Source organism: Ambystoma mexicanum, chromosome 5p (genome assembly GCF_040938575.1).
Source record: "Ambystoma mexicanum isolate Mex_15411 chromosome 5p, UKY_AmexF1_1, whole genome shotgun sequence".
In the NCBI taxonomy this organism is placed as follows: Eukaryota; Metazoa; Chordata; class Amphibia; order Caudata; family Ambystomatidae; genus Ambystoma; species Ambystoma mexicanum.
This window is the reverse complement of record NC_090930.1, coordinates 449,099,621-449,125,341: the sequence shown is the minus strand read 5'-3', so window position 1 is coordinate 449,125,341 and position 25,721 is coordinate 449,099,621. Positions and strand designations below refer to the sequence as shown.

At 48.5% G+C, this 25,721-nt stretch overlaps 1 protein-coding gene across 1 annotated transcript in view; it reads right to left on the bottom strand.

The window, feature by feature from the left end:
* Positions 1-15,292, bottom strand: part of KLHL13 (kelch like family member 13) — a 553,397-nt gene extending 538,105 nt beyond the window's left edge. The window contains exon 1 of the mRNA XM_069612858.1: positions 15,031-15,292. Coding sequence (XP_069468959.1) covers positions 15,031-15,089 — 59 coding nt within the window. The 5' untranslated portion in view covers positions 15,090-15,292. The remainder of the gene's footprint in view (positions 1-15,030) is intronic.
* Positions 15,293-25,721: the final 10,429 nt, after the last annotated feature.

The window sequence follows — 25,721 nt, the reverse complement described above, 5'->3', positions numbered from 1 at the left end:
CACCTAGTGCCGAATCTGGTGAACAGATGTTCAGGAGGCCATCCTAGTTTAGTGAAGCAGGGAACACTTCTGCAACGTTAGCCAGGACAATTCAAGGTAGCTTGGAGAGGAGTCAAGGCTAAATGTCAGGAGAAGCAGGGTGATCGGAGGTCTTGGATGAGCACACCCACTAGGACAAGAATTACTCATAGACAGTAGCATATTAAAAATATACAGTTTATTAGACCCAGAATAAAACCATGTGAATAATGAAGAACACAGTAATACTACTACTTAAACACACACTAGATAAAATAAATGTACAGTCACTTTTTCAGTCAATGTAGTGAAGTGTGGATTCCCGCCAAAACCAGTAAGAAGTGAAAGCACACAAACCTTAACACAACGGGCAACTCCAGAAATGGATATCCCTAACCTTAAAAAATGTCCAGCCCTACGAAGACTGGAGCATTGTGCTCAACGTTATGTGTGTGCGTAAAAGCGCTTGTCGATGCGTAAAGCTCACAAGGGACAAACTTCAATGGGAAGGAAAAGTTAGAAGAGGACACTGGAGTGTGCGGAATGCTGGTACAAGAGTCTGAGGCGGGTCTGCTACAGTAAACAAAGCGGTCCCCAACTTTCGGTTGACTATAGGAAGCAAGTGCCACCCAAGTCAAGACAAGGACCACAAGGGATCCTTTGTGCGGGAAAACAGTATGGATGAACTAGGGGCCACAGTTAAGTGGCATGATTTACCCACCGCCCTTAGATCACACTGGGCTCAAACTTTGCAGGTTTGAAGAAGGTCGCCTGGACTACAAAATCCCCTCCTTGGTTATGCTTCAATATGTACAGGCGCTGCGGGTGCGGATGCAGGTCCGATTTACATCAGGAGCTGTATGTCTCGTCTTGAATGCAGGACAAAAAAAAACACTGAAGCAGCAGGTCTCAGGACACTTGAAGAAAGGTGGGAAAGTCGCCAGCAGCGACCGCCACTTCAGCACAGTGATGCAGGAGTACCCAAGCCTCACGGACTGACAAATGTTTCTCTCTCCCGGCCCAAAGCAGTAGGGATGAATAGATTTGGCAAGAAGGTGCCTTACAGTGCAAACTAGGGTTCTCCCAAAGCTCGAGCCAAAAAGCTATGTAGCAATGCTACAGCATGGGTGCACCAGGGAAAGCTGGTCAGTCCACTGGAGGGCCCAGGGACACTTCCGAGAAGGCTTGTTTGCAGGGCACCAAGGAGACGGTGAGAGTGATTGGTCCCATCACTGAAAAGCGTTGAACCACCTTTGCAGGTCTCTGGAGATTGAGCGCAAAGCATGGATCTACCAGGACAACAGCGGGCTCAGGGTGCCAAACCTTCTCTGTGTGGTTCCGGACAGTCCTTGGATCTGCCCAGCTTCTCAGGATACTTGGCTCTGTGTAGAGGTCGATTAGGGCCTCAAGATGATCTGGGGGTCTGGACTCAGAGCCCCTTCTCATATCCTGAAGTCCAGTGAGTGCTCGCACCCCAGCTGGCAAATAAGGAGATCTGCCCAACTCGTGCATGTTAGCAGTGGTCCAACCAGGGACCAATGCAGCTGTCATGCATACCAGACATTCTGGCACCAGTAGTGTGGATTGGCACCAGACAGTCCCAGCCCACATCCTGGGTTCCCACACACGTGACATTCATTAGCCTGCGAAAAGTGCTGGCTTTCACGAGTGAATGCATGCCCAAATAAGGACTCCCCGGGTCACAAAGAGCAATGGAAAGGCCAAAATGACAAAACCGCCAAAGAAGAATCCAAAAGACGTTGTGGCATGGCCATGACGTACACTAGCCACACTCATGAGCCAAAAACGGTATGACTCGGCAAAAGTTAATAAAAAACACACAAAAAGATTCTGCTGCTACTAAGTTTAATCCTAGGCACATTGTATGTGCAGCCTTTAATAGTCGAGAATATATATATTTTTTTCTGAGGATTCCATGGCCATCCCCGAGGATTCCATGGGCATCCCTCAGGCTTCTACAGGCATCTGATACTCTTGATGTTCTTGCCCCGTCATGAGGATCCGCTTGAAGCCCAAAGGTAAGTGCAACTTCTGGTACGACTCAGACCTCGTCACCCTTAAACGCAAGTACAGGATGGCTTAGAGGAAATGGCGTGCTTCCTGTACATCCTCTGACAAACTGGCTTGCCGCCTGCTCCAAAGGCAATACCGGCTCTCTGTACCAAAAGGAGAGCCCTCATCCAAACCCACGTCTCTGCAGCATCCAACAACTCGGCCGAACTCATCCGCAAGGAGCTGGCCAATCCTGCTGCAGTCTGTACCTCTCCTGTCCCCTCCCAGGCCCTCTGCACAGCCCTGGCTTCTCATGTAATCTCAAAAACCCAGGACATCCTGTCCTCTCTCTCTCTTCCTCTCCTCCCCCCTCTTCCTCTGGCCCTTCTGTAGCCACCTCTCCTCCCCCTTCTCTGCCTTTCCCCTGTTCTCCCCAGATGAGGTTTCTAGACAAGTCTGATCTATGAAAGTCTCGTCAAAACATGTTCTCCCTATTCCTCTAAAATCATCAAGAACCACATTGACACCCTGGATCCTGCTTTGGCTGACTTCTGCAACCACTCGTTCGCCACTGGAGTCTTTCCTTCCCTCCTGAAGCATTCCCTTGTGCACCTTCTTCTTAAGAAACCCTCAGCTGACCCCTCCTGCCCTGCTAACTACCAGCATATCTCCATTACTCCTTTCCTGGGAAAACTCCTGGAAAAACTGGCCATCTCCCAGCTTAATCTCCACACTGAATTGGTTGGTTGTCTCCATGACCATCAGTCTGGCTTCAGAGCTTCCAGAAGCACGGAAACTGTTCTCCTGAACATCTGTGAAGACCTGCTCTCTAACCTTGGCTCAAATACCCTGCGTCTTCATCTTACTTGATATCTCTTCTGCCTTTGACACGGTCAACCATGCCATCCTGCTCAACCGTCTCCGTGATAACGTGTGTATCACCGATCAGGACCTGGCTTGGCTGACCACTTTCCTCACCGATCAACCCTCCCAGATCGAACTTGGGTCCTTCCTCTCTTCTATATCTCTAACCTGTGGTGTTCTCTCCCTGGCTGTCCAACCAATACCTGGCACTTCTTGCCCACTGCATTGCCGTTCTCTGCCCCAACTTTCAGTGCTACGCGGACACTCCGCTCCTTTTCAGGCTCCCTTCACCACCTCTTCTTCCTCCCTCCTCTCGGACTATCTGTCCGCTATCCGGGAGTGGTGTGTCGCCAATAATCTCTGCCTGAATGCCAGTAAGACTGAGATTCTCCTCATCGGCACACCAGCTCCCTCCTTTCCTGTCGCTCTCTGGCCGGCCTCTCTTGGCCCTCTTCCTTCTCCCACCTGTGAGGCTAAAAACCTCGGGGTCATCTTCGACTCCACTCTCTCCTTCTCTCCTCACATCTCTGACGTCTCTAAAAAGTCACACTACCAGCTGCACTCTCCTTCTATCCTCACATCTCTGACGTCTCTAAGAAGTAACACTACTAGCTGCACCACCTCAGAGGTATTATTCTTTTCCTCTCCTTCCCCCAAAAGCTCACTGTCTCCAGAGCTCTGGTTCTCTCTAGGCTGGACCACTGCAACAACCTTTCTAAATCTGTCTGCCTCTACTCTCCGCCCTCTGCAACTCCTCCAGAACAGGACTGCAAGACTTGTCCTTGGCCTCAAGCCCAGGGATCGCATCTCTCCAGGACTGAAATCTCTGCACTGGCTCCCAGTGGCTGCAAGGATTAAGTTCAAAGCCATCCGTGTTGTGTACAAGGCCTTCTAGGGCCTGGGGCCTCAATACCTCCAACTCTCTCTTCCTAAATATCTTCCTTCTTGAGCTCTTCGCTCATCCGCCTCCAACTCCCTCAGGGTCAGTCGCTTCTGCAAGCAACAAGTTGGTGGTAGATCTCTTTCTACGGCTGGGGCCTCCCTCTGGAACAGCCTCCCTGCAACTTGAGGAGAACCATCTGCGGTTCCGGAAGCACCTCAAGACCTTCCTCTTTGCCTCTGCCTTATCGCTTCCTCATCCCTGCTGATTTCCTGACTAATACTGCACTGGTCACCTGACTAACCTTGGATATCGGGCCCAGGTCCCCTCACCCGCCAGCTGCACACCTGCACTGTCTCCCGGGCAACCCCTGCTCTTGGGGCTGTTTCTGTATCGCTAAAGTCCCCCCAGCTCTTGACACTTGATGTCTGCACTTACCCCTGCACTTGCCACAATTTGGGCACAATTAAACCTACTGTTTTTTTTATTATTTATTTTGATGTATTCCTTACCGTTGATCCTATGCATTGCACTGCGCCCTCTCCCTTCCCCCCGCACTTTACCTCTCCCCCGTCCCCTGCACAGTAAGATCATTGTCTTTGTCTTCCCTCTGCTCCCCATCCCTTGCCTCGTTGCGCCTTGAGACACTTGTGTATAGGCGCGTTATAAATGCCATATACCATATCTGTGAGTTTTCCATTTCTGAAGTACCCCAGACCTTCCCTGCCACAGGGCTCAGAGAAAAGTCAGTTTAACCTTGTGTGTGAAAGTAGACAAAGTAGTAGAAGAAGGGGCTATTTTAGGACAGTTTGAATTTTCAGTGTGTAGTGTCGGGGCTCGCAGAGCTAGCCTGAACAATTGGAAAAGGACAGTCCAAAGATGTGACCGCACAAATCAAGGGCACTCTACCACGCAAGTACCCTCGGTACAACAGTAGGTCAGTTAGCTATTTAACAAGAGTAGCATTCCTTAAAGTGACAACATTGGATTAAGAAATTCCTCCTCGAAAAGTACTTCTGATGTCCAAAGCGAGCTCTGGAATCTAAAAAGGGTTTTAAAAAAAAAGTCCAAAACAATGTGATACTTTTCCGATTGGTAGCAGGAAACATCAAATAGACTTAAAACATCTAAATTGGTTCGATTGAAGGATTCAAACAATATCATTTATCATTGAGTACATTAACTGAAGATGTATAACCAGACTGGCACCAGCTCCACATTACCCTCAAGTAAAAAAGGTGTGCAGGAGGAGGAAGAAGTGGAAGGTAATCTATTTCTTTACCAACAATCAATCTAACCCAAACCACACTGCTCCCCAGCAGCCTGACCAGACCCCACCCCAAACTGCTCTGCAGCAACCCATCGCCAAACAGCCCGTTTGCCTGTATCTGCATGCTACTCTGTACCCACTCCAAACGCAACTATAAACCCTGGGTCAGTTACCGGCAATGGGCCCTCCAGTCTATACTCCAACAAAGTACCTGGGATGTGCCCCCAGCCCCTTCAAACACGGGTTTACCCGTATTCCTGAAAACTCTCGTCTTCTGCTTTATGTAAACCGGGCAGGGGCACCAACTACAGGAGGGAGACACCAATAATTCAAGCACCTCAGAGACCGCTTTCGGGGAACACTGATGAAAGAAACGACTCAGTGACTGTGCATGCCGGGAGCCCTCCGAAACATACTCAACGACTTTTTAAACATTCGAGCGGAATCACACACGTGCCAGAGGAACACAAAACAGCAATAACATTTTAGTAGTCCCTCAGAAGGTGAATAACAGAATGAGGACATATAGACAACTGCAAACAGAACAAAGGAAAGACCCTGATGATTTCTTGTAGCATTTACCCAACATTCTGACATAACAAATTTAACAGATGAAGTTCACGCGGTTTAAGCAAACTTAGTTTTGTTCACTGACTATTGCCAAAACTCTAGGAACAGCTGAACATTATTTGTACGACGTGGAAAACTAATCAGTGATCAGAATTAGTTACTGTGGTTAAATACTGTTTGGCGTTCCAGCAGCAGAAGAAAGAACACAAAACAAACCTGTGGCTTTGTAGCTGCAAAGCCTCCAATGGCAGATGTACCATGGGGAGGGAGACGTTTCTAGCTGGGAGGCAGGAGAGGACAGGGTAGGAGGAGAAGTACGGGGATTAGGTATTGAAAGCCCCACCACCTGTAATTATTGCAAACAGGGGGGTCAGTGGAACAATGAATGCCCAAATCAACACAAAGAAGCTTTCCAGCACTCACCCTCGTTTTCCAACCCAGGTGCACCAGCTTTCATGAAAACCTTTATGGCACCCAGTGCCCCAAAGGAAGACCAGTATTAGGACAGGCCGGGGGATGACAGATTCATCACGAGTCTCTTAACACACCTTTATCAAGAAGGTCCCTATGTGCAATATATTACAGAAGACAGTCTGTATCATATCTGAGAGATAAAGGAGCTAATAAGTCAGCCATACAAATCATCTTTCATCCACCGCTATCAACACTATCAGTATTTCTAATATATCTGTACCCCATAGTGTAACTAAGCCTACACCTGTCTCTCTAGGTCCTGTTATGGATCAGTCTGTTTTCTTATTGAGCCACTGTGATTGGCCAACCAATTACAGGTATGACACATATGTATCGATGCATTCAACCTATTACTATATTTCGACAGTATCAGCAAAGAAAGGGATTAACTAATGCCTACTGGTACTAAAAGGTTCTATCTAGAATCCTATACAAGATCTTCTACGGGAACAGTGTCAAGGATGGTTCAGCTTTGTACCCCTTGATGTTCAGAAATAATAATGTTCCGACCTTAGCTTTAGAGTGCTTGTCCTCTCCCCTCCCAGGGCCACCCTAGTCTACAACTCAAATGTCCTAACAAAATCGCCAACATAATGATTTGTAACCTACCATTTAAAAAGGTCCAGCTATTATTAGGAGTCCATCCCCGCACTAATTCAAAAAGGAAACATACAAAGAGGGATTAATAAAAGAGTTACAGTCAGGGGCGCTGTTGAGCAGCCGGCGCATGCAGAGGTGTGTTTCTGCTGCTTCAATTTGAAATTAAAATCCTGTTTATGGCTTGGGTCTTACCAATAATTTTATAACGCTTGGTCTGCGAAACTCCTCTGCTACATCCTCCACAAAAAACGAAGAAAAAAAACAGCAGAGACCAGGATCAAGCAGACTCCATAAAACGTAAAGAGACCATCCGCCATCTTGGCATGCTGGTCAGAGGTAGGCGAGGGGCGCCAATGGCAGGGGAACACCCGGGCCCCACCTGCAGTGAACGGTGGTCATGGCAGCCAGACACTGAAGAGGGAAACCCGAAGAGCTGTCCAACCCTGCGGACCACGTTGTCGTGTGGGTCTGTGCACTTGGAAGAGACCCGGGTTGCTGGTGACCCTGAAAGAGGCTGGGGAGACCTGCAAAGAACCTGCAGAGGGAACCGCCGGTCAAACCCTCCCGCCGGAGCCATAAATCCAAAAAAGGAGCTGTCCAGCACGCACCCAGCACTGCGGCAGTGAGCAAAGCGAGCCCTGATAAAAAGGGCGCACTGTGGGCGTGGCGCCATCACAAGTCCAGACCAAGGGTGCGAGGTGACGACCCCTGCTGTCGCAGGATACCAGCAGATCAGGCTCCTCGGACAGGATGGAGTACGGGGAGACCCGCTGAATAGAGACTAGAGTCCCCAGAAAAAGGTTGTCCAGTCAAAGGGTTGAATACATTGATTCGAATTACAATAGTTTTGAGTCAAAAGGACCGAGAAAAAAAAAAAAAGAAGGTTGAATGCCTTTTTGAAAATATCTTTTTTTTTTGCTTCCGTATAGGAAAAAGAAGTGGTTTTACCACCAAAAATGGGAGTTTGGGAAAAAAAACGACCTTTTTTTTCGGTCCTTTTGACTCAAAACTATTACATTTGAATCAATTGCAGTCAACCCTTTCACCTACAACCCAGCAAAAGAGAAGACACACACTGAGGTGGGTTGTGTGGGATATATTTACCCACATCACCAAGCCGCAAACAGTAAAATGGTTGTGCTGGCTCCTGTGAGCACCATTGCACCCAAACTGTGTTTTGCAGCGACAAAAGGATGGCTGCACTGTTTTGCCAAGCGCCATTGGGAAAGATGGAACAGGGAGCACCCCGAGAAAGGCTACTAGGGTGTGTTCTTGTTTGTCTTAAAGAAAGGGAGTAAAATAGCAGCGCTGGTTTGCTGCAAGTCCAAAATTCCCATTGAAAAAAGGAATATTTCACCTTTAAAATGATGCAGCTCTGATGCTATTTGTCCTTGTTCTTCATCACACTACCTTTATCAAAAAGACCCTGTCATGCCCAGCCATATTTACATTGTGTTCCATCAGAAATAAGCCTTATTCCTGAAAGAAAGGCTGTGCCAGCCAAACCTGAGAGAATCAACAAAAGCTTTCCTTCAGCTACAGGGAAACTCTTAAAATGTTGCTACAAAATGTCAAAAATCACTGCTTGAAAAGAAAATCATAGCTTTCTACGCACATGTCAATTTCATGAAGACGTTTGCCTTGTACAGACTGTTGTGTAAAATAAGCTGGCTACAGCTCCAGAACAATATTGGAAAATAGATGGAAGAGAAATCCCGGCAACATTTACCATGAACTTGTGCAAACCAGAAAAGAAAATCTGTTTTAATAAGTACAATGTTTAATGAAAGCTTGTCCGTGCCTAGCAATGTAAAGGGGTTTGTTGCTGGGCAAACCTATATGGGCTGTTTTATTCAACAGGCTTGTTTTGATTCAGGACAAAATAAAATAAAAATAAAACTGTTAAACTGCCTGGGCTGGATTTTGCAAGCTCCCAAAACAGGTTATTCCTGTTGGCAGAGCTAAGGCTTCCCCCAAAATGGAACCACCACAAACTTCCAGGTTGGAAAACTTTGACTGACCAAGACAAAGAAACTTCACATACTAATCAGACTTGGGTCTGGGCTGAGCCATCTTACAATGGAACTTCTGGGACACCAACCTGAGAAGTCATAAACCTTGAATCAAACTGGGAAACCCCCTCCACAATGGGCTGAACTGACAGTTGTGGGGGGGGGTAGCTGAAGAGAAAAAAATGCTTCCAGTGAAGAATAAAGGATGCACATTTGTTTCAAAGACTATTTTTAAAATAAAAAACTTGTAACACTTATCTTTGCAATAGGATTTCGCAAAAATGTGAAAAGTTAACAGTTTAAATGTGATTTTAAGGGCTTTAATTTAAGACGTCATAGACTTCACTGCCACATGGGGAATAGAAATGGCAGATAATTGGGTATTACTGGGAAAGTGTACAAGATGCCACTGTCAAAATTAACACTGATATGCCTAATAATAATCTATACACATATGTAAAGTTATAGAATTTTAAGTAATATAATTCTCACTGAAAAGCACAAAAACTGGTAGAAGGACGAAACAAAGTCCCACAACCGTGAGGATTGGACTGTTATGCTCTACATACAATATGTAATCTGCCCATGTGATTTGTTAAAGTGCCACAAATGTATAAATGTGTAAATTAGGTGATGACTGATATTTGGCAAAAAGGACTGTGGGATGGCTTTTTACCTCATAAAATGCAACCTCATAAACTGGGACTCCTCCTCGAGAAGGCAACCAACACTGATTGTCCTGGAGGAAGACTTAGCTCAGTTCTGCCCACCAATAATTCTGTGATGTCACCATGCTCTATAAATATGAGTGGTTGACAGAGTTCCAGGCACACTCTCTCCTGAATTTCCAGTGGTTGCGTTCCTGATCACTCACATTCATCCTGCCAGACTCCAGATTCCACTACAAGGCCAAAGCAAAGCTGACCAGATTTCACTGCCAAGCCAAAGCATAGCTGACTCTACTTCAGCAAATGCCTAAATTAAGAAAATCCCACTAAAATCCCATTAAAAAGGGGAAAGGCTGTGGTACCTTAGCATCCTGAGACCAGACCGGCTTGTCCACTACCTGTGCCATCCAGTGACCCGAATTGCCCAGCTGTACTTGCATCCGGTGACCAGACCTTTGCCCAGCTGTCTTTTGCCAGGAGAGCCTGCTACCTGGTGACCCGAGCGGTGCAGTAACCAGAACCCAATTCCCAAACTCAAGCGTGGACTGTGAGTATCCCACATCCCATAACACATAGTCTACCCCATCTTGACCCTTTGTCTTCGTATCACTCACTAAGCAACCCTACCCATATCTCAATAACTTATCCAACTATCAGAATTCTCTGTGCCTCTTGCCCTTGATCTCCAAGCGTTAGCGACACTTTTCTCTTCATTTCTGTCCTGCAGAGAACATGTCATTAGCGATATTGTGTTTAAATAAATTAATTTTCCCTAAAGAAAAGGGGTACACTGCGTAAAGGGTTACAATTGCAGCATAACTTTTATATTCACTGGTGGTGTTCCTCTTTTCTTAGCCATTAAATCTAGTTTAAGTAAAATATATCTTTCATTTCAAAGCCAATTTTCTCTTTTTCACTGCTATATTTTCCTAAAATCCAACCTCACCCTAACTTCCAAATCTCTCTCAATTCACTAGCTAGAGACCTATTTTCACCTCTATATTGTCCCTGTGAGATATATCTATCCCCAGCACAAAAATCACATTGAGAATTCAAGTATTTCACCCCTTTTTCCTCCAATTCGTTTGTGTCATTTTAAACGGGAATTGAGAAAATTGCAACTTTCCAACATGTCGTTCAGCTGCAGTATGTTCTAATTTTCCACTTGTTTTCGAATTGCATGCATCTTGTTGATCCCTTTCCTTGTGATTTCTAGGGTTTATGCATTACTGTTGTTGTGAGAATTCATATTTGTCTCAAAGATTTAACCGCACATTATTTGTCAATTTCCGAGTGTCATTTCATGCTATTACAAAGGTTTCTCCCTCTTATTTTATGAGGGAAGGTCTGATTTTGATTTGCTGCCTCTTATGCCCGACTACCTGCTGCTTCTTTTTATCCACTCAGAATTTGGTTATTTGGGAGTTGAGTGAACCTTGCGGGGACACCTTAACTTGGGTGCTATCTATCAGAATTCAAAAAGTGCTCCTATTAAATTGTGCTTTGGGTATGTTCTACTAGGAAGGTTAACCAAGTGCATTGCTTCCATTTCCATTGTAATTATCACCCCAATGGTGATTGCTGCCCAATATTAAAATGTGTGCGATTTTTGTGAATTCTAAGAATAAATAAATATTGTATTTCACCAACCGGCCTGGTTCATGGTCCATTGTGACCCAGGATATTTATAAAAGGGGGTGAGAGACGGGTTGGGTATTGGCTCAATTTGAATTCATTGAAATTAAAGAAAAAGCATTCCTATTGAGCACCACATCCCAGGCCAAGACCAAGTGTCCTGGCCCAGTGTGTAACGCTGATTGGAATCCTTAACAGTTGCATGGTGGGGCCAATGGGGACAGTGACGTGGCTCTGTGGAAGCGCTGACAATCAGCTACACAAAACACCCTGGGGTGCGCCTCCATGCACACAATGGCCCCGGGGGCCCAACACACAGCCCGGGGAAGCAGTGCTCCTATTTAGGCACACTACAGAGTAGAAGCGCTGCATCTCGTCCCCGGATCCGCAGACCCTTGTTGGCATGCCCTTCCACCCCCTCTCCCCCTAGCACAAACACTTGGGTTGACAATCCACTAGGAACAGAGGGGGCCAGCAGGACAGAGTGGTGACTGAACACTCCTGGGACCAACATGGCTATGGTGCAAGACATGCCCCGGAAAGGGCTCACGCAGAATAAAATAGACTGCTATCCAACAAGTGTCCCGCCACCCTCTTCCTCTGCACAGGAGAAGATGGCTGTAGATGAGGAATGTGCATGAGCGGGGCAGATAATATCGCTCAGACATTATGGCTGCAATAGGTGAATCCAGGTCATAGTTTGAAACCAAACTTGATGGCCTGGCCTCTGGAGTCTCCTTGCTGCGGAGAGACCTACACAATTTGACCTCACGGGTGGGAGAGCCGGAACAGCGCCTATCGGACAATGAGGATGCGCTAAAAATGATGGTGGAACGTCTGACGTCGATGTCACAGAAACGAAGGACCATAGAAAAACAGGCAGAGGACAGTGAATGCAGGTCCTGCCGCAATAACCTTTGCTTACTCAGGCTCCCGGAAAAGGAGGAAGGACACTCAATGGAAACATTTTTTGGACGTTGGCTATCAGATAACTCTCAAACTTCTTTCAAATGAATGGGCACACAGAAGTTCCAATGGGCCGACCTGTGCCAGGCACCCCTCCACGTAAAGTGATAGCGCGTCTCCTAAATTATAGGGACCAGGAAACACTCTTACACATGGCAAGGGTGACAGGCCCGATTACCACCGAATTGGCCTCTCCCCAGACTACACAAGGGAAATACAAAGATCACAGCAATACTTTGACTCAGTGAAGAAGAAACTAATGTCCCTGAACATTAAATATGCACTTTTCTATCCGGCCACGCTCAAACTCTACTATAACACTACGGTACACGTGCTTCAAAGCCCCAAAGAGGTCTGGGACTGGTTGGAGCCACACGTTCTCTCTGGGGCATGCCCAGAAACATAGAAAGATCATACAGTATGGGGAGAGACCACCAAAACGCCCCCGGCTGGAGGTGCAGAAACCACGCATCAACCTCACACTTAAAGTGCTTTGTGACAAAGGAAGTGGAGGGGACAGAAAAGAAGAGAGATTATAGAGAGACAAAAGATGGTGAAATCTTTCTCCAACTATGCGGGGCTCCCTCTGTCTACACTAAACAGGGTTCGAAAATGAGGGGAGCTGGTAGCTATTTAGCTTGTAGCCTACAAGAGCTTGGTTAGCTTGATACCAACAGGTACCAGAAGATACGTTTGGCTCCCCAGGTCAGCTGCTGCCGAACAAACACACCTATGAGAATATAACTCTGTGTTTGGGACAAGTTATAAATACACATCAATACAGCAATTAAAGCCTATGGGGTGATAAATAATGGCAAAATGCTGAGGTTTACATCTTATGTGGGAGTTGGTTTTATAGAACGCTATGCACTAGCTTCTCGTTCCCCATTGGTAGCTTGTGGTCACTGGTAAATGCTTGTTACCCAGGAGCTGCTTTTAGCTTCTCCCTATACAATCTTAATTTTGATCCCTGCTAAATCTGGTCTTTTCCTTTGTCAATAGCATCAAAGAACATTTTGGTATGCAGCACGCTGGTGTGAGGCTAGTGCTTTTAGAATAAATGTGCCCTTTGATTCCTGTTTCCCATGGACGATACATAGGCTGTCCTGCTGGAGAGAACTATTACCAGACCTCACAAAGGATCAAAAGGAGAGGCACATTAATTCAGCCTCCTGCCCAGAAAGTTGGTATAATCAGGCTGTCTAACCAGAATGCACAGAATCCCCCATAACCGGGTTCACAGAGCGAACACATGGATGATAGTAGTTTGACGTGTCTTGGGTAATATGAGATGATGGCAATTATGAGATATGCTAGCCACCATACTGTAAATTCTGGTATGGCTTATATTAACTGCCACCAGGATAGTGACTCTCATAGTCATGTGGTTTGGGAACAGAGGTTTACATCTTAAATGCAGCCCCTGCACTGCAGTGACGTAGATATTATTACTGATGTCAAGAGGGCACCTGTGCCCACTGAACCTGCTCTGTGGCACTAGACAGGTGCTACAGACCACGATACTAATTCAGCATGGAAAAGGTGTATACGCTGCTTTTAGCATAGTTAGCTAAAAGGCAGCCTGGTTAAAAGGTCATTCTTTCTGAGAAGGAATCACCTGCACCATTTTATTATAAATATAAAAAAGCCAGTGGTTCTTCACCCTTGCCAAATGACAATCCTTCACATACAGAAAATAAAAAAAGTGACAATAGTGCCAGGCTGTTCTTATAGAAGTCGAGGGAGTCAAATATCCAGAAGGTGGAGGAGCTTGCCTGTAATGTGTTGGACTGGTTTGGGATAGGGTTCTACAAATGCCCCATTTTACAGACTGGTTTGGATTGTTTCAGAGTATGTTGTGTCGAGAAAATAAAATCCCTAGACAGAGGCATGTTGGTTTCAGTTTGAGAAACAAAGGGCAAAGAGGCGGGCACTCCCGGGAGCAGGGAGAGAACCAAACTATTAATACACCGACGCCTCAGTTAGGCACTGGGTCTGCACAGAGAGGCGACTTGGACTGGCAGCTGCAGACAGCACAAGTGTGTGAAAGTGGTGCCAGGGAGAACCCTCTAAGGAATAATCAGCTGATGTTTGAACAACAACAACGGCTATACGCTGCAGATACAGGGCGAGAGCACCCCAAAATGCTGACTATACTACCAATGAGTTTAGGATTCACCCCAGGACAATACCCAGTCTTTTAATCAAATACGGAACCCAGTGGCCGGCAGGATGTCAGGGATTTCTTTGCTGTAAAAAAAAAAAAAAGTAAATCGGCTGTCCCATCGCCATCTGCGGCTTTTGTACAGCATTCTGAAATGTACTCCTTAAATTGACAGTCAACTAGCTATTGCGTTGTCATTCGACGATACTTCATGCACATTCCCCGAAACACGGCATTGCACATGTTTCGCATAACTGGACACCGGACTGATCCTGAACAGGAAGCCGTGGGAATGAATACATGACGCTCGCTCTTTGCATACACTTTAGGAAAGTCCTGCCAATGTTTTTGTTGAAGAACAGGCATTAAACCGAGTTTACTAAGGTTCTTGTAAAACAGTAATGCAGATCCAACACACAGCCAGCAAGCGTTCCCATGTCAGGAGTGCGCTCCTCACCTGCCATGCTTCTATTCTATGCCTTACTTTGTGATACTTATAATTGTGTTTCTATTGTTCGAATTAAAGAACCAGAAGTCTCAGAATGCAAAGTAGGTTGAACATGATTAGATTGTCTTCGCAAGGGTGACATTGTGGTCTGTCAATTATAACTTTGCGCTAGAAAAGAGCACGTTGCTGTATAAACAGAAGGTTAGCAATAGAGCGACTGAGTGTACAATCACCCTGACAGTTTGGTGTAATTGTTTAGTGGGAATCATTAACTCACTTTCCCCGAAACTTTGAGAGGTTACTTGACACTGATGATGGGGAAGTGGTAGGTGACTATATTTTGGTAGCTGAGAGCCAATCGATTATGCACCACTAGCAGTACGAAGAGGGAGCTCGGGGCCCCCAGCACTTGTGGGCGGCACCATCACCAAGGTAGGGGTGCACATACCTGTCATGCAGCACAGCTGGTATCAGTTCCCCCCCTCTGTGCTGGGCGGGGTAGTCCATCCCCGGGTTTGTGGCCCCGCCCTGCCACCCGTAGCGCCTTACAGAACCAGTAAGCGCTGATGCCCACCAGGACTTCCCCAGCCGCTGTCACTAGAACCCATCACAGGAAGTGGGCTAGCCAGGACAGATCAGATCACATGACCTAAACGTCACCGGACATCTCGCGCATGCGTGCCTTCCAAATGAGTTTCGCTTCCTTTTTTGAATTCTTACGAGACTGCTGTAATTCGGTTTTGCTTAACCCATTTACAGGACTGGGTAGTTTTTAAGAAAGGAATGGAAAACAGTGGCCATGTAAAGAGATAACGAACCGAAACCCCGAAGACCAAATAGAAGATTTCTGAGCAGAGATGGAGAGAATCGAGGGTTGTTCATGGCAGCAGAAGAAAACGTGAGTTTAGGAGCTCTGACGAGCAAGGACAGGCTTAAAGCAAGACAACCACAAGACTGTGGACATTGAATCACGCGACCGTTGACTGAGATAGGACCATCAATGGGAGGGAGCTAAAGGGGACAACGTTCCCTTGCTTCTCAGGGAAATCTGTCAGAGTTCCCTTATATTATGTGACCTGGAATACCGTTTGTTAAATGCTGTTCTCCCGGAGGCCCAGCACGAAGGGCTGGCTCCGGTCCAGCAGGTCGCGCGGCCTGGGCAGGAGCGCTAAAGAAACACACACACACGCTGGTCTGCATTCGCCCGGAACTGCCTCCCACTCCAGGGGGCGGGGCTTTTATTTAGCTGCCCTACGTCACTGCGCTGCGGGACGTAGGGCGGATATAACATTCCTCCTTTATTTCAAACCAACCTAATAAACAACATGCTCAACTATAAACTCCTGCCACTGTTCTTGGCTTAGCATACATAGTCATTCAGCCTCGCAGGCGGTCTCGTGGTCTTTCTCAGACTGTACCGCTTCGCTTGGGGGCTGTCCCTGCTCGGTTCGTAAGTCTGCTCACCTTCGCTGCATGTGTCCTCACTGCTGGGCAGTCTCGGTGATTGCCAGCTGCGATCCCCTGCGGATTCTTCCTCGGGGTCTTGCGCCGGCACGTCGCTGCTTTGTTGCTCGTTGTCGTCGTGAGGCCCCTCACAATCCGTCCAGAGATGCTGGGGCACGGGCTTGAACCAGGAGGCGTTCCTTGTTACTTTCCGACCGCCCCGGGTGACAGTTATCATGGTCCCACGCCGGTTGCTGATAGTCCATGGCAGTTCCTCGTACCTGGTGTCTAGCATGGATTTCGTGGGGTTTCGCAACATGATGACTTGGTCACCCACTCTGTGGTTTGAGGGCCTTGCTCTACTCTTGGCGCTCATGTGAGCGTTGTCACGTGTTCTCCTCGTTTCCACGCGTGCATTGTCGACGTCGTCAGGGGTCCTGCTTGGATGATGGGGAATCGATGAGTTGATGATAGTTCCAAACATAAGGTCAGCAGGTGGTATGCCCGTGGTGCTGTGGGGGGTGACCCGATAGTTCCTTAGGAACCGGAATAGGTCGATCCTCCACGGGCTGGCGTTTGCCTTTGATACTCTGAGTACCTTGTTGATGGTCCTCATGAATCGCTCGACGTCCCCATTAGCTTGTGGCCACCTTGGCATGATGTGGTGGTATTTAATGCCCAGTTCCTGTAGGTCTGACCTGAATTCCTCCCCTGTGAACGGGGGTCCATTGTCACTCTTAATGGTCGTGGGCAGACCATGGGTGGCAAGCATCTTTTCTATCACCGGGATGACCACTTCCGCGGCGGTGGACAGTATCTCGACCTCTGGATAGCGTGAGTGATCATCGATTGCCACCAGTAGATGTAGACCCTCTCTGATTTTGCAAAAGTCAATGCTGATCGCTTCCCATCGTGCCCGGCCACGCTCGGCCGATAGGATTGGTTCTGGGTCTGGTGGCCCACTCGTTATTTGGCAGGGTAGACATGTGTTCACTAGGTCCTCGACACAATCATCGATGTGAGGGAACCATACCCTGTGTCTGACCCGGGCCTTTGTTCTTGCGATCCCTTGGTGTCCTTCATGCGCTAGGGCAACTATCCTGTCTTGCAGCCTTGGGGGTATGATGATGCGGTCACCCCTTAGCAGGAGCCCTCCCTCAGTGATTGAGAGGTCTTGTCGAAACGTGAACATGCCTGCTAGGAACTCCTTGGCCCCCTCGGTTCTGTTGCGTGTGTGCGACATGAATTCTTTCCAGTTGCCTGACATGATGGCATCTTTTACCAGATCGCAACAGGGGTCATTTTGGGTTTCCGTTGCAATGTCCTCAATGTTTATCGCTTTGGGCCTCATGGTGTGGACTACTTGACAAATGTGTTCCTCCGTTTCTTCGGCGACTAGCACTTTCTGCTGGGTGGCTGGTCGTGGGTGTCTCGACAGGAAGTCTGCGGGGTTGCCACTGCCCGGTTGGTAGACAAGTTCGAAGTCATATTGCTGGAGGTGTAGCAGCCACTTGGTGATTCTGGCTGGTGGGTGCGCCGATGACCCAATGAAGATTGGTAGTAGGGGCTTGTGGTCGGTGATCGCCGTGAACTTGCGCCCATATAGGTACATGTGGAAGTGTCGACACCCCCATAGAACGGCGATTGCCTCCTTTTCTATATGGGAATACCTTTGTTCCGTTGCTGTGAGCGCCCTGGATGCATATGCAATCGACCTTTTTGTGCCCTCTTTTGTGACCTGCATCAGGATTGCTCCAAGTCCCACTGGGCTGGCATCCACAAATAGTTCTGTCGGGAGGTCCGTGTCGTAGTAGGCCATCTTGGTGTCAGTTGATAGGGAGTCTTTTATGCTCTCAAATGCTTTCTGGCATTCGGGCCCCCAGTCCCACTTGGTGCTGGCCTTTGTTAGCTCACGCAGCGGTTCGGATAGGGTTGCTAGGTTCCGAATGAATCTGCCACAGTATGTGGCCATTCCCAGAAAACTGCGCACCTCGGTGGGAGTCGTTGGGGGACTGGCAGCTTGGATGTCCGCCACTTTCTGGGGGTCTGGTGATATGCCGGTGCGGTCGAACCTGTATCCAAAAAAAGTTATTTCTGGTTTTAGGAATTCGCACTTCTCTCGATGAATTGTGAGTCCGGCGTTTTCCAACCTGCCCAGTAGTGTCTTGAGTCTCGTGATGTGTTCCTTGGTGTCCGGCGCATGTAATAGGGTGTCATCGCTCACGTTCAATACCCCTGGTATGCCTCTGATGACCTCCTGGATGGTCTGTTGAAAAACCTCCGCGGCCGATGATATGCCGAAGCTCAGGCGCTTATACCTCCTCAGATCTAGGTGGGTTGAGAAAGTGGTGATATAGCGCGACTCTCTGTGGAGCTTAAGCTGGTGGTACCCCGCCTTTAGGTCTACCTTCGAGAACACACAAGATCCAGTGAGGTCGGTGATGATTTCATCAATTGTGGGTGTTATGTGTCGTTCTCTTTTTATGGCTGCATTGGGCAGGCGCATGTCAATGCAGATCCGAACTTTTCCGGGCTGTTTGGGCTTCCTGGTGACCACCATCGGGGAGACCCACGGTGTTGGTCCCGTGACTTCTTCAATAATGCCAGCGGCTTCGAGTGACCTTAACTCCTTCTCAACCTGTTCCCTCATGTGGAACGGTGTCCTTCGGTGTCTTACCGCACGTGGTTGCACTGATTGATCAATATGTAGTTTGATGGTCTTTCCCTTGAGACAGCCTATCCCCTTCTGTAGCTTGGGGTGTTGCCTGAGGAAGTTCTCGACCTCGGACGTGTCGTTAATGTGGCATATGAATTTGACCACGCCCAGGTCTTCAGCCGCATCTCCACTCAGCAGGCTTTCAATTCCCGCCTTGACAACATAGATCTTCGACCACAACTTCTGTTTGCCATGCTCAAGAGTGGTGCGGAACCTCCCGATGACTGGTAAGGGTCTCCGACTGCCGTAGGCAAATAACCGAGTGTCTGTGGATTTTAGCTCGGGTGGTGGTACGAGGGTTTGGAAAACGGTGGTTGGCATGACGTTTACTGAGGCCCCCGTGTCAATGGTCATCTGTATGTCCAGGCCTTGTATGTTGACCATGCATTTTCATCGCCTGGCGGTTCTTTTCGACGGTGCTGGCCCTTGGTTCAGTGTCAATACTAGGTATACCTTTCGGCCCTTTCCTTCGTTCTCCGTGCCTGCTGTTAGTCGTAGGGCTGAGAGGTCATCCCCTTCCTCTTCCGTCGAGGAGTTGACTACCGCAACCCTCCTCGCGCTGGCTTGTTTCTTTTTTTTCGATGACCCTTTTTCCTGCGGAGGCTGTAGTGGCGTGTTCGCTGATCTGCACACTTTCGCGTAGTGATCCTTCCTGCCACATGCTCCGCACGTGGTGCCTTGCGCCGGGCAGTTTCGCCTTCCGTGCCTTTGACCCCCACACCATCCACATTCTGTTGGTCCTGGTGCTCGAGGCTGCCACCTGTTCTGGGTGTAGCCGCTGCCACTTTCGCTTCTCGTTGATTGTCTGTCCGAGATTTGAGCGACCATCGCTGTGGAGAGTGACGGCTGGAGTTTTTGTAGGGTCGCTTCCATGTTGGCGGCCCTGGAGTGGGCAAGCTCCCTCTGTCGACCCAGTTCCAGGATGCGTTGTAGAGGGATGCCCTTTTCACTGAGCACGAGACGCCTCAGCTTCTCCGAGTGAATTCCATTTATGATTTGCCTCCTAATCTCCCTTTCAGTGTTCGTAAACTCACACGACATGGCCAGCTTCCTCAGCCTCGTGTGGTAGGCGTCGAGAGTCTCATCGGTGGCCTGGATGGTCGTGCAAAAGATAAAAGTTTCATAGTCTGGATTGAGTTGCGGGAGAAAATGTGCTGTTAGAGCGTCCTTTGCACTCCGGTATGCGTCTTGGCCGTCATCCACATCCAGGGAGTTGAAGATGCACAGCACCTCGTCGCCCACGCTGAGGAGTAGATGAGCTTTCATCTTTCTGGATGACGTGATGTCCTTACATTCCATGGCCATCTCAAACCTTTGTAGCCATAGCTGCCATCTGGGCCCACTGGATGATGGGTCTGAGAATGGGTCGAATGGTTGGATCAACGTCGACGAACTCCCCTGCGTGCGAGGCGGTGGTGACGCCATTGACAGGTTTGCCGCCATCCTGGACGGTGTTGAGGGTCCAGGGGTAGATAACCCAGTCGCCATGGTGTTGCGTGCGCTTGGTCAACGATTCTCCGCCCTCTGGGTTCGTGCGGACCCTGTGGTGAGGCAGTGTCCCACGTGGTGACAGTTCCTACCGGCACTTGTGCTCCGATCGATTGGCGCTTCGTGGCCTGTGTGCCATGCAGGAGACGTTGTGCAGGTGATGACCGGGAGAAAACGAGAAAAAAAAATTTCACCCCCGAGGATGAGGTGTGTGAGGGGAATGAAGACATTTTTTTTTTTTTTTTTTTTTTGGGGTGGGGGTCATGTGAGCGTGGGGGCCCCCACCGGGTGTCCGTGTGGCATCCGCGTGTGAAATGGTGGTGGAGCGCGTGGATCGTGGATGCTCGCTCACTTCCTCGTCGCCATTGTTAAATGCTGTTCTCCCGGAGGCCCAGCACGAGGGGCTGGCTCCGGTCCAGGAGATCGCGCGGCCTTGAGCGCGGCCTGGGCAGGAGCACTAAAGAAACACACACACACGCTGGTCTGCATTCGCCCGGAACTGCCTCCCACTCCAGGGGACGGGGCTTTTATTTAGCTGCTCTAAGTCACCGCCCTGCGGGACGTAGGGCGGATATAACACCGTTCCCAGACGGTAGGAAAGGCCACTTTTTTTTCTAAATAACTAGTGATGACGCCGTGGGAGGTGGAGCCGACGCAGGGGGAGGCATAAACTTAACCTGGGCCGCAACCCCGGTGGCTAACAAAGGAAAGCGCAGAACCCTGTGAAAAGAGCTTGGACCTGGAAAAGTGGAATGGTGGGTCTGCAGCCGGAAGAGGGGAAGTCGACCACTAGGGGCTTGCCCCTTTCCAAGTATATAAAGGTGAGCTCCCGCCCTTTCAGGGCCCTATTTTCAGTTTTTGCGGCTACTGAAAAGGAATGGGCATCATTTTATAGAGAGCGTCAGGTTTGTAAGCGGATGCTACCGTGCCAACGGGGAGGATTCGTCGGGTTCGCTGCAAAGAGGAGAGATGCAGATGTTAAGGTGGGGTAGAGGGCACCTTGCATTAGGCACGGTCCCTTTGTGGGCAATTCGGTTTTAAAAACCCTTAAGTGCAAAGGACGAGGTATCTCGCCCTCGGCACTACATAGGGGTCCAAAGAGAGTTACAGCAGTCAGAGGTAGTGTAGCTATACTCAAAGGTGGGGAGTGTTGGTCAGTATCCAGATTGGTGAAGAGCTCCATTAGTTCCTATGATAATGGTAGGGTGGAGAGCGATAAGGATGAAGAAACCGGTGTTGATCAGAGAATGGTTGAATCACAAGTCACATCAGTCTGATGAGAATGATTTTGGAATCTCTGTGCATTCAAACAAAGATCATTCCAGAGGGACAGATCAAGAGAGCTACAAGAATGCCGGACCGATTCAAAGACTTTTATCTTGAGTAACTCAATTGGATGTTGGTGCATATGTAAGGGGGAAGGTGTGTTAAGTGTTGGTAAATGCTTGATGCACTTAGAACCTGCTCAAGGCACTGTTCTAAGCGAGGTGTTCGCGTTCTGACACTTTGTTCAGAATGCGAACACCAGAGAATGTTTTTATTCATTTCGTTTTTCAGTTGAAGCTTGTTTGGCTTCCTTACTATTTCGTCTGCTGCCTGTTACGCTTTTAATTGAAACAAACATTTCAATCTGTTCCGGCGTCATCTTTGACTTAACATTTGTCACTGGTTCACTAGCATTAGCCTGAATGCAGACCCCAAGTTCCCTCTGTTCGTCCCATCCCAATAGTGATGCTCCCTTTTTTGCTGCCAGTATCTTGGCGAAGCACTCTCTCCTTCTGTAGAATACTCTTGCTTTGAATTCCCCTACCAAGGCAATGGACGACTCCCCATATCTACATGGCTGTACACCAGCTTGAGTCAATATTTTGGAATCCTTTCCAAACACGTTCTTGAATGTCTCTAGTGATATAATTGTCCACGGGGAAGCCAAATCCACTTTCATCTCGATATTGTACCCGTCAATCATGAATTGATCAATCGGTCCTTTAAAATCACCCGACACTGCATAAATATGGAAAATATGACAGGCACCATTCTCCTGAACGGGCACCTCATCCAGTTTCCTGTTCGGTGCCTGACCAGAGACGTGGGTTTCGGGATCCCTTTGCTCAATAACAATAATGGACGATTCCCTGCACAAATTTGCAAAATGACCTCTTTTCTTGCATTTGTAGCATTCTGCGAATCTTGCTGGGCAAGTGGGATAGATGGCCGTGTGCCTTGATTTGCCGCACCGTGCACACTTTCGACCCCAACACTCCTTTCTATTAGGTCCTCTTTTCTTCTGTAGTACAGCACACACACCGTGCCCCAGACCCTTAGATGGTTGTTTGTCAAGTTTCATAGCTCTCATGTATTGAGATGTCTGCTGAATACTGCGTGTCAATTCCACTGCTTGCTCCAACGAGACATCCTTGGCTAGTAGCTTCACCTGCACTCTGGAACTGTTCATGCAGTGTACTAACTGATCTCTGATGAGGGAGTCAGTGAGATCCCCAAATTCGCACGTATGACTCAGTGTTCTTAGTGATGCCACATAAGACTCTACTGACTCCACACTGTCCTGAGCTCTCTGAAAAAAGGTGTGCCTTTCAAAAGTTACATTCTTTTTCGGCTCGAAGTGTTCCTCAATTTTTTTCGTCAACATCGCCAGCACCTTCTTCATCACCACGTGTGAGGCCATCAAAGACGATGCGTCCTTCCTATCACCGCCTATGGCTACTATGTAGTTCGCAAATGTTTTAATCCATCTTTCCCATCTCACAGGCGGGCGGCCAGGTTCAGAAAGGAATGGAGTAGGTGGCGGTATTGCTGCTGCCATATTGTCTGTATCAGATGAGAGACCCTGGGTGGACAGATTGCAGCACTAATCAAGGATGGATGGATAGGGGGCTTGCCAGGTTTAAGGAGGACTGTTATTAACGCCTCCCGGAGAGATGGCGGAAGTATGCCCTTTTCGCACGATTCCTCCCACAGCGCCAGCAAGTGTGGGGCCAGGAGTGACTTGTATTGCTTATAAAATTCCATGGGGAGACCATCCAGGCCTGGGGCCTTCCCAGCCGACAGCGAGTCAATGGCCTCAGTTAGCTCCTCGGGAGTGATATGCTTCTCCAGGGAGATGCCGGTATCGGTGGACATGACTGACAGAGGAAGGCAATCCAAGTAGGAGTCAATTTCTGATATATTTGGACCATCAACTTCTGAGTACAGGGAGGTGTAAAACGATAGGAATTCCGAGTTGATATCCTGAGGGGAAGTGGCCAATGAGCTGTCAGGCCTCACTATAGCCGGAAATTCGGGGGCTCCGAATTCACGACGCAGCAGCCTGGCCAGCAGACGGCCCGGCCGCTCTCCCTCCCCATATTTCCTTACTGACTGGGGGGAATCAAGGAAATTAACTGCACATTCTGCAAGGGTGCGGAACCGATCGAGCTCCAAACCCAATGCCACTGAAGTAGTTGGGGAGTGGTCCCGAGCGTATTGGATCTCGAGAGTAGCCAGAGTTGATTCACTAACGGTAATATCCGCACAGATCTTCCTTAGAATGCTGCATCCCTTAGAGATAGCAATTCCCCTCGTATAAGCTTTAAATGATTTCCAAAGGAAGGCTTGCATTGTCACAGAGTTTGTATTGACCTCAAAGAATTCCTCAATTGAGGTTTCGAGCTCATTAGCAAAGACCTGATCGAGTAGCGCATGAGAATTCATCCTCCACTGCCTTGTTTTGTCGGCATCCGGACACCAGTTCAGCGAGATGAGTACCGGTGAATGGTCTGATAAAGTTCTGGGGAGGATAGCCTGGTGAGCAAGGATCTGACCAGAACGTCGGTTATGAGCCATCTATCTATTCTAGAGTGAGAGTCGTGAACTGAGGAATAAAATGAGTACATATAGGAATCGGGGTTCATTAGCCGCCAGGCATCTACCAGTGCCAGTCAAGAGAGAGTTGTAAGGATGGTGTAGGCTGCTCTGGAGAGTTGGCGAGGTCGTAAGCCCGACCTGTCCAGGGTAACATCTAGTATCGTGTTAAAATCGCCTCCCCAGATAATGGGGATCATGGGGTAGCCCTCCAGGACAGAGGCTAGGTGTAAGTAGAAGTCGGGATCATCGACATTCGGACCATATATAGCTACCTCCTGATGTTGTAACATGCCGATGGCCAATACATATCTGCCAAGGGGACCTCGCTCATATCTGACTGTCCGCAATTCAGTCATGGTGTGCTGCAAACAACCTCTGCCTCAACGCCAGTAAAACTAAGATCGTTCACATTGGGACACCTGCTCCCACTTTCCCACTCTGACTCTGGCCGGCCTCCCTTAGGCCTTCGTCCACACCCACCTTGGGGTCATCTTCGACTCCACTCTCTCCTTCTCCACTCACATTTCGGACATCTCTAAACAGTCCAGATACCAGTTACACCTCCCAGAGGTACTCTTCCTTTTCTCACTTTTCCCCAGCGGCTCACTGTCTCCAGAGCCCTGGTTCTCTCAAGGCTATACTACTGCAACAGCCTCTTTCTCAATCTCCCTGCATCTGCTTTGCGCCCTCGGCAACTCATCCAGAACAGAACCACAAGACTTATCATTGGCCTCAAGCCCAGGGACTGCATCTCTCCGGTGCTGAAATCCCTCTACTGGCTCCCCGTGGCTGCACGGATCAAGTTCAAGACCCTCTGCATTGTCCACAAGGCTTTCTGAGGACTGGGACCTACCTATCTGCAACATTGCCTACCTAAATACTGTCCTTCCCGAGCCCTCCGCTCATCTACTTCCAACCTTCTGCAAGTGAGCTGGTTCTCCAAGCAGAGATTTGGAGGGAGATCTTTATCCTCTTCATAGGCCTCTGTCTGAATAGCCTCTCTGCCGCACTCCGTCTTGAGCCTGATCTCCTTAAGTTCTGGAAACTCCTTAAGACATTCCTGTTCTCCTCTTCCTTCTCTCTCCCTCTACCCTGCTAACCTTTATCTCTGCTCTATCTCTCTCTCCCTCCCTTTCCATGTAGACTGCTGACTGGCCGCCTGGTGTACCTCTTAGGTCCCTGGCACCCTCGCCATTCCTTTCACACTTGCTTTCGGGCCTTGCACTTGCCTCATCGTGACTGCACTTGGTCAATGACCCATGAGAGTGGCATCTCTCAGCACTTACCCCAGCTTCTGACTGACTGGGCGTACTTGGTCCCCTCTGTCACCCCCCCACCTCCTGCACTTGTCCCCCTGCTCTCCTCTCCTGCACCTGTCTGCGCACTTGCACGATCTGAATGCACCATGCTTTGAAGATCGTCTATCGGTTTTTCCCTTGTCTCCTCTCCTTGCATGGTGGCGCCTTAATGCACTTGGAGAAATGGCACAATCATCATCAGACCTATTTGCTGTTATCTACACCGTTAATTGTATTATATGCACTTGTTCCATGCACCCACTCTGCCTGTGCAGACTTGTATCGTTCAGAAATTAAAGGGGTCTGAATGATTGTTGGTTTTCCCCTTTT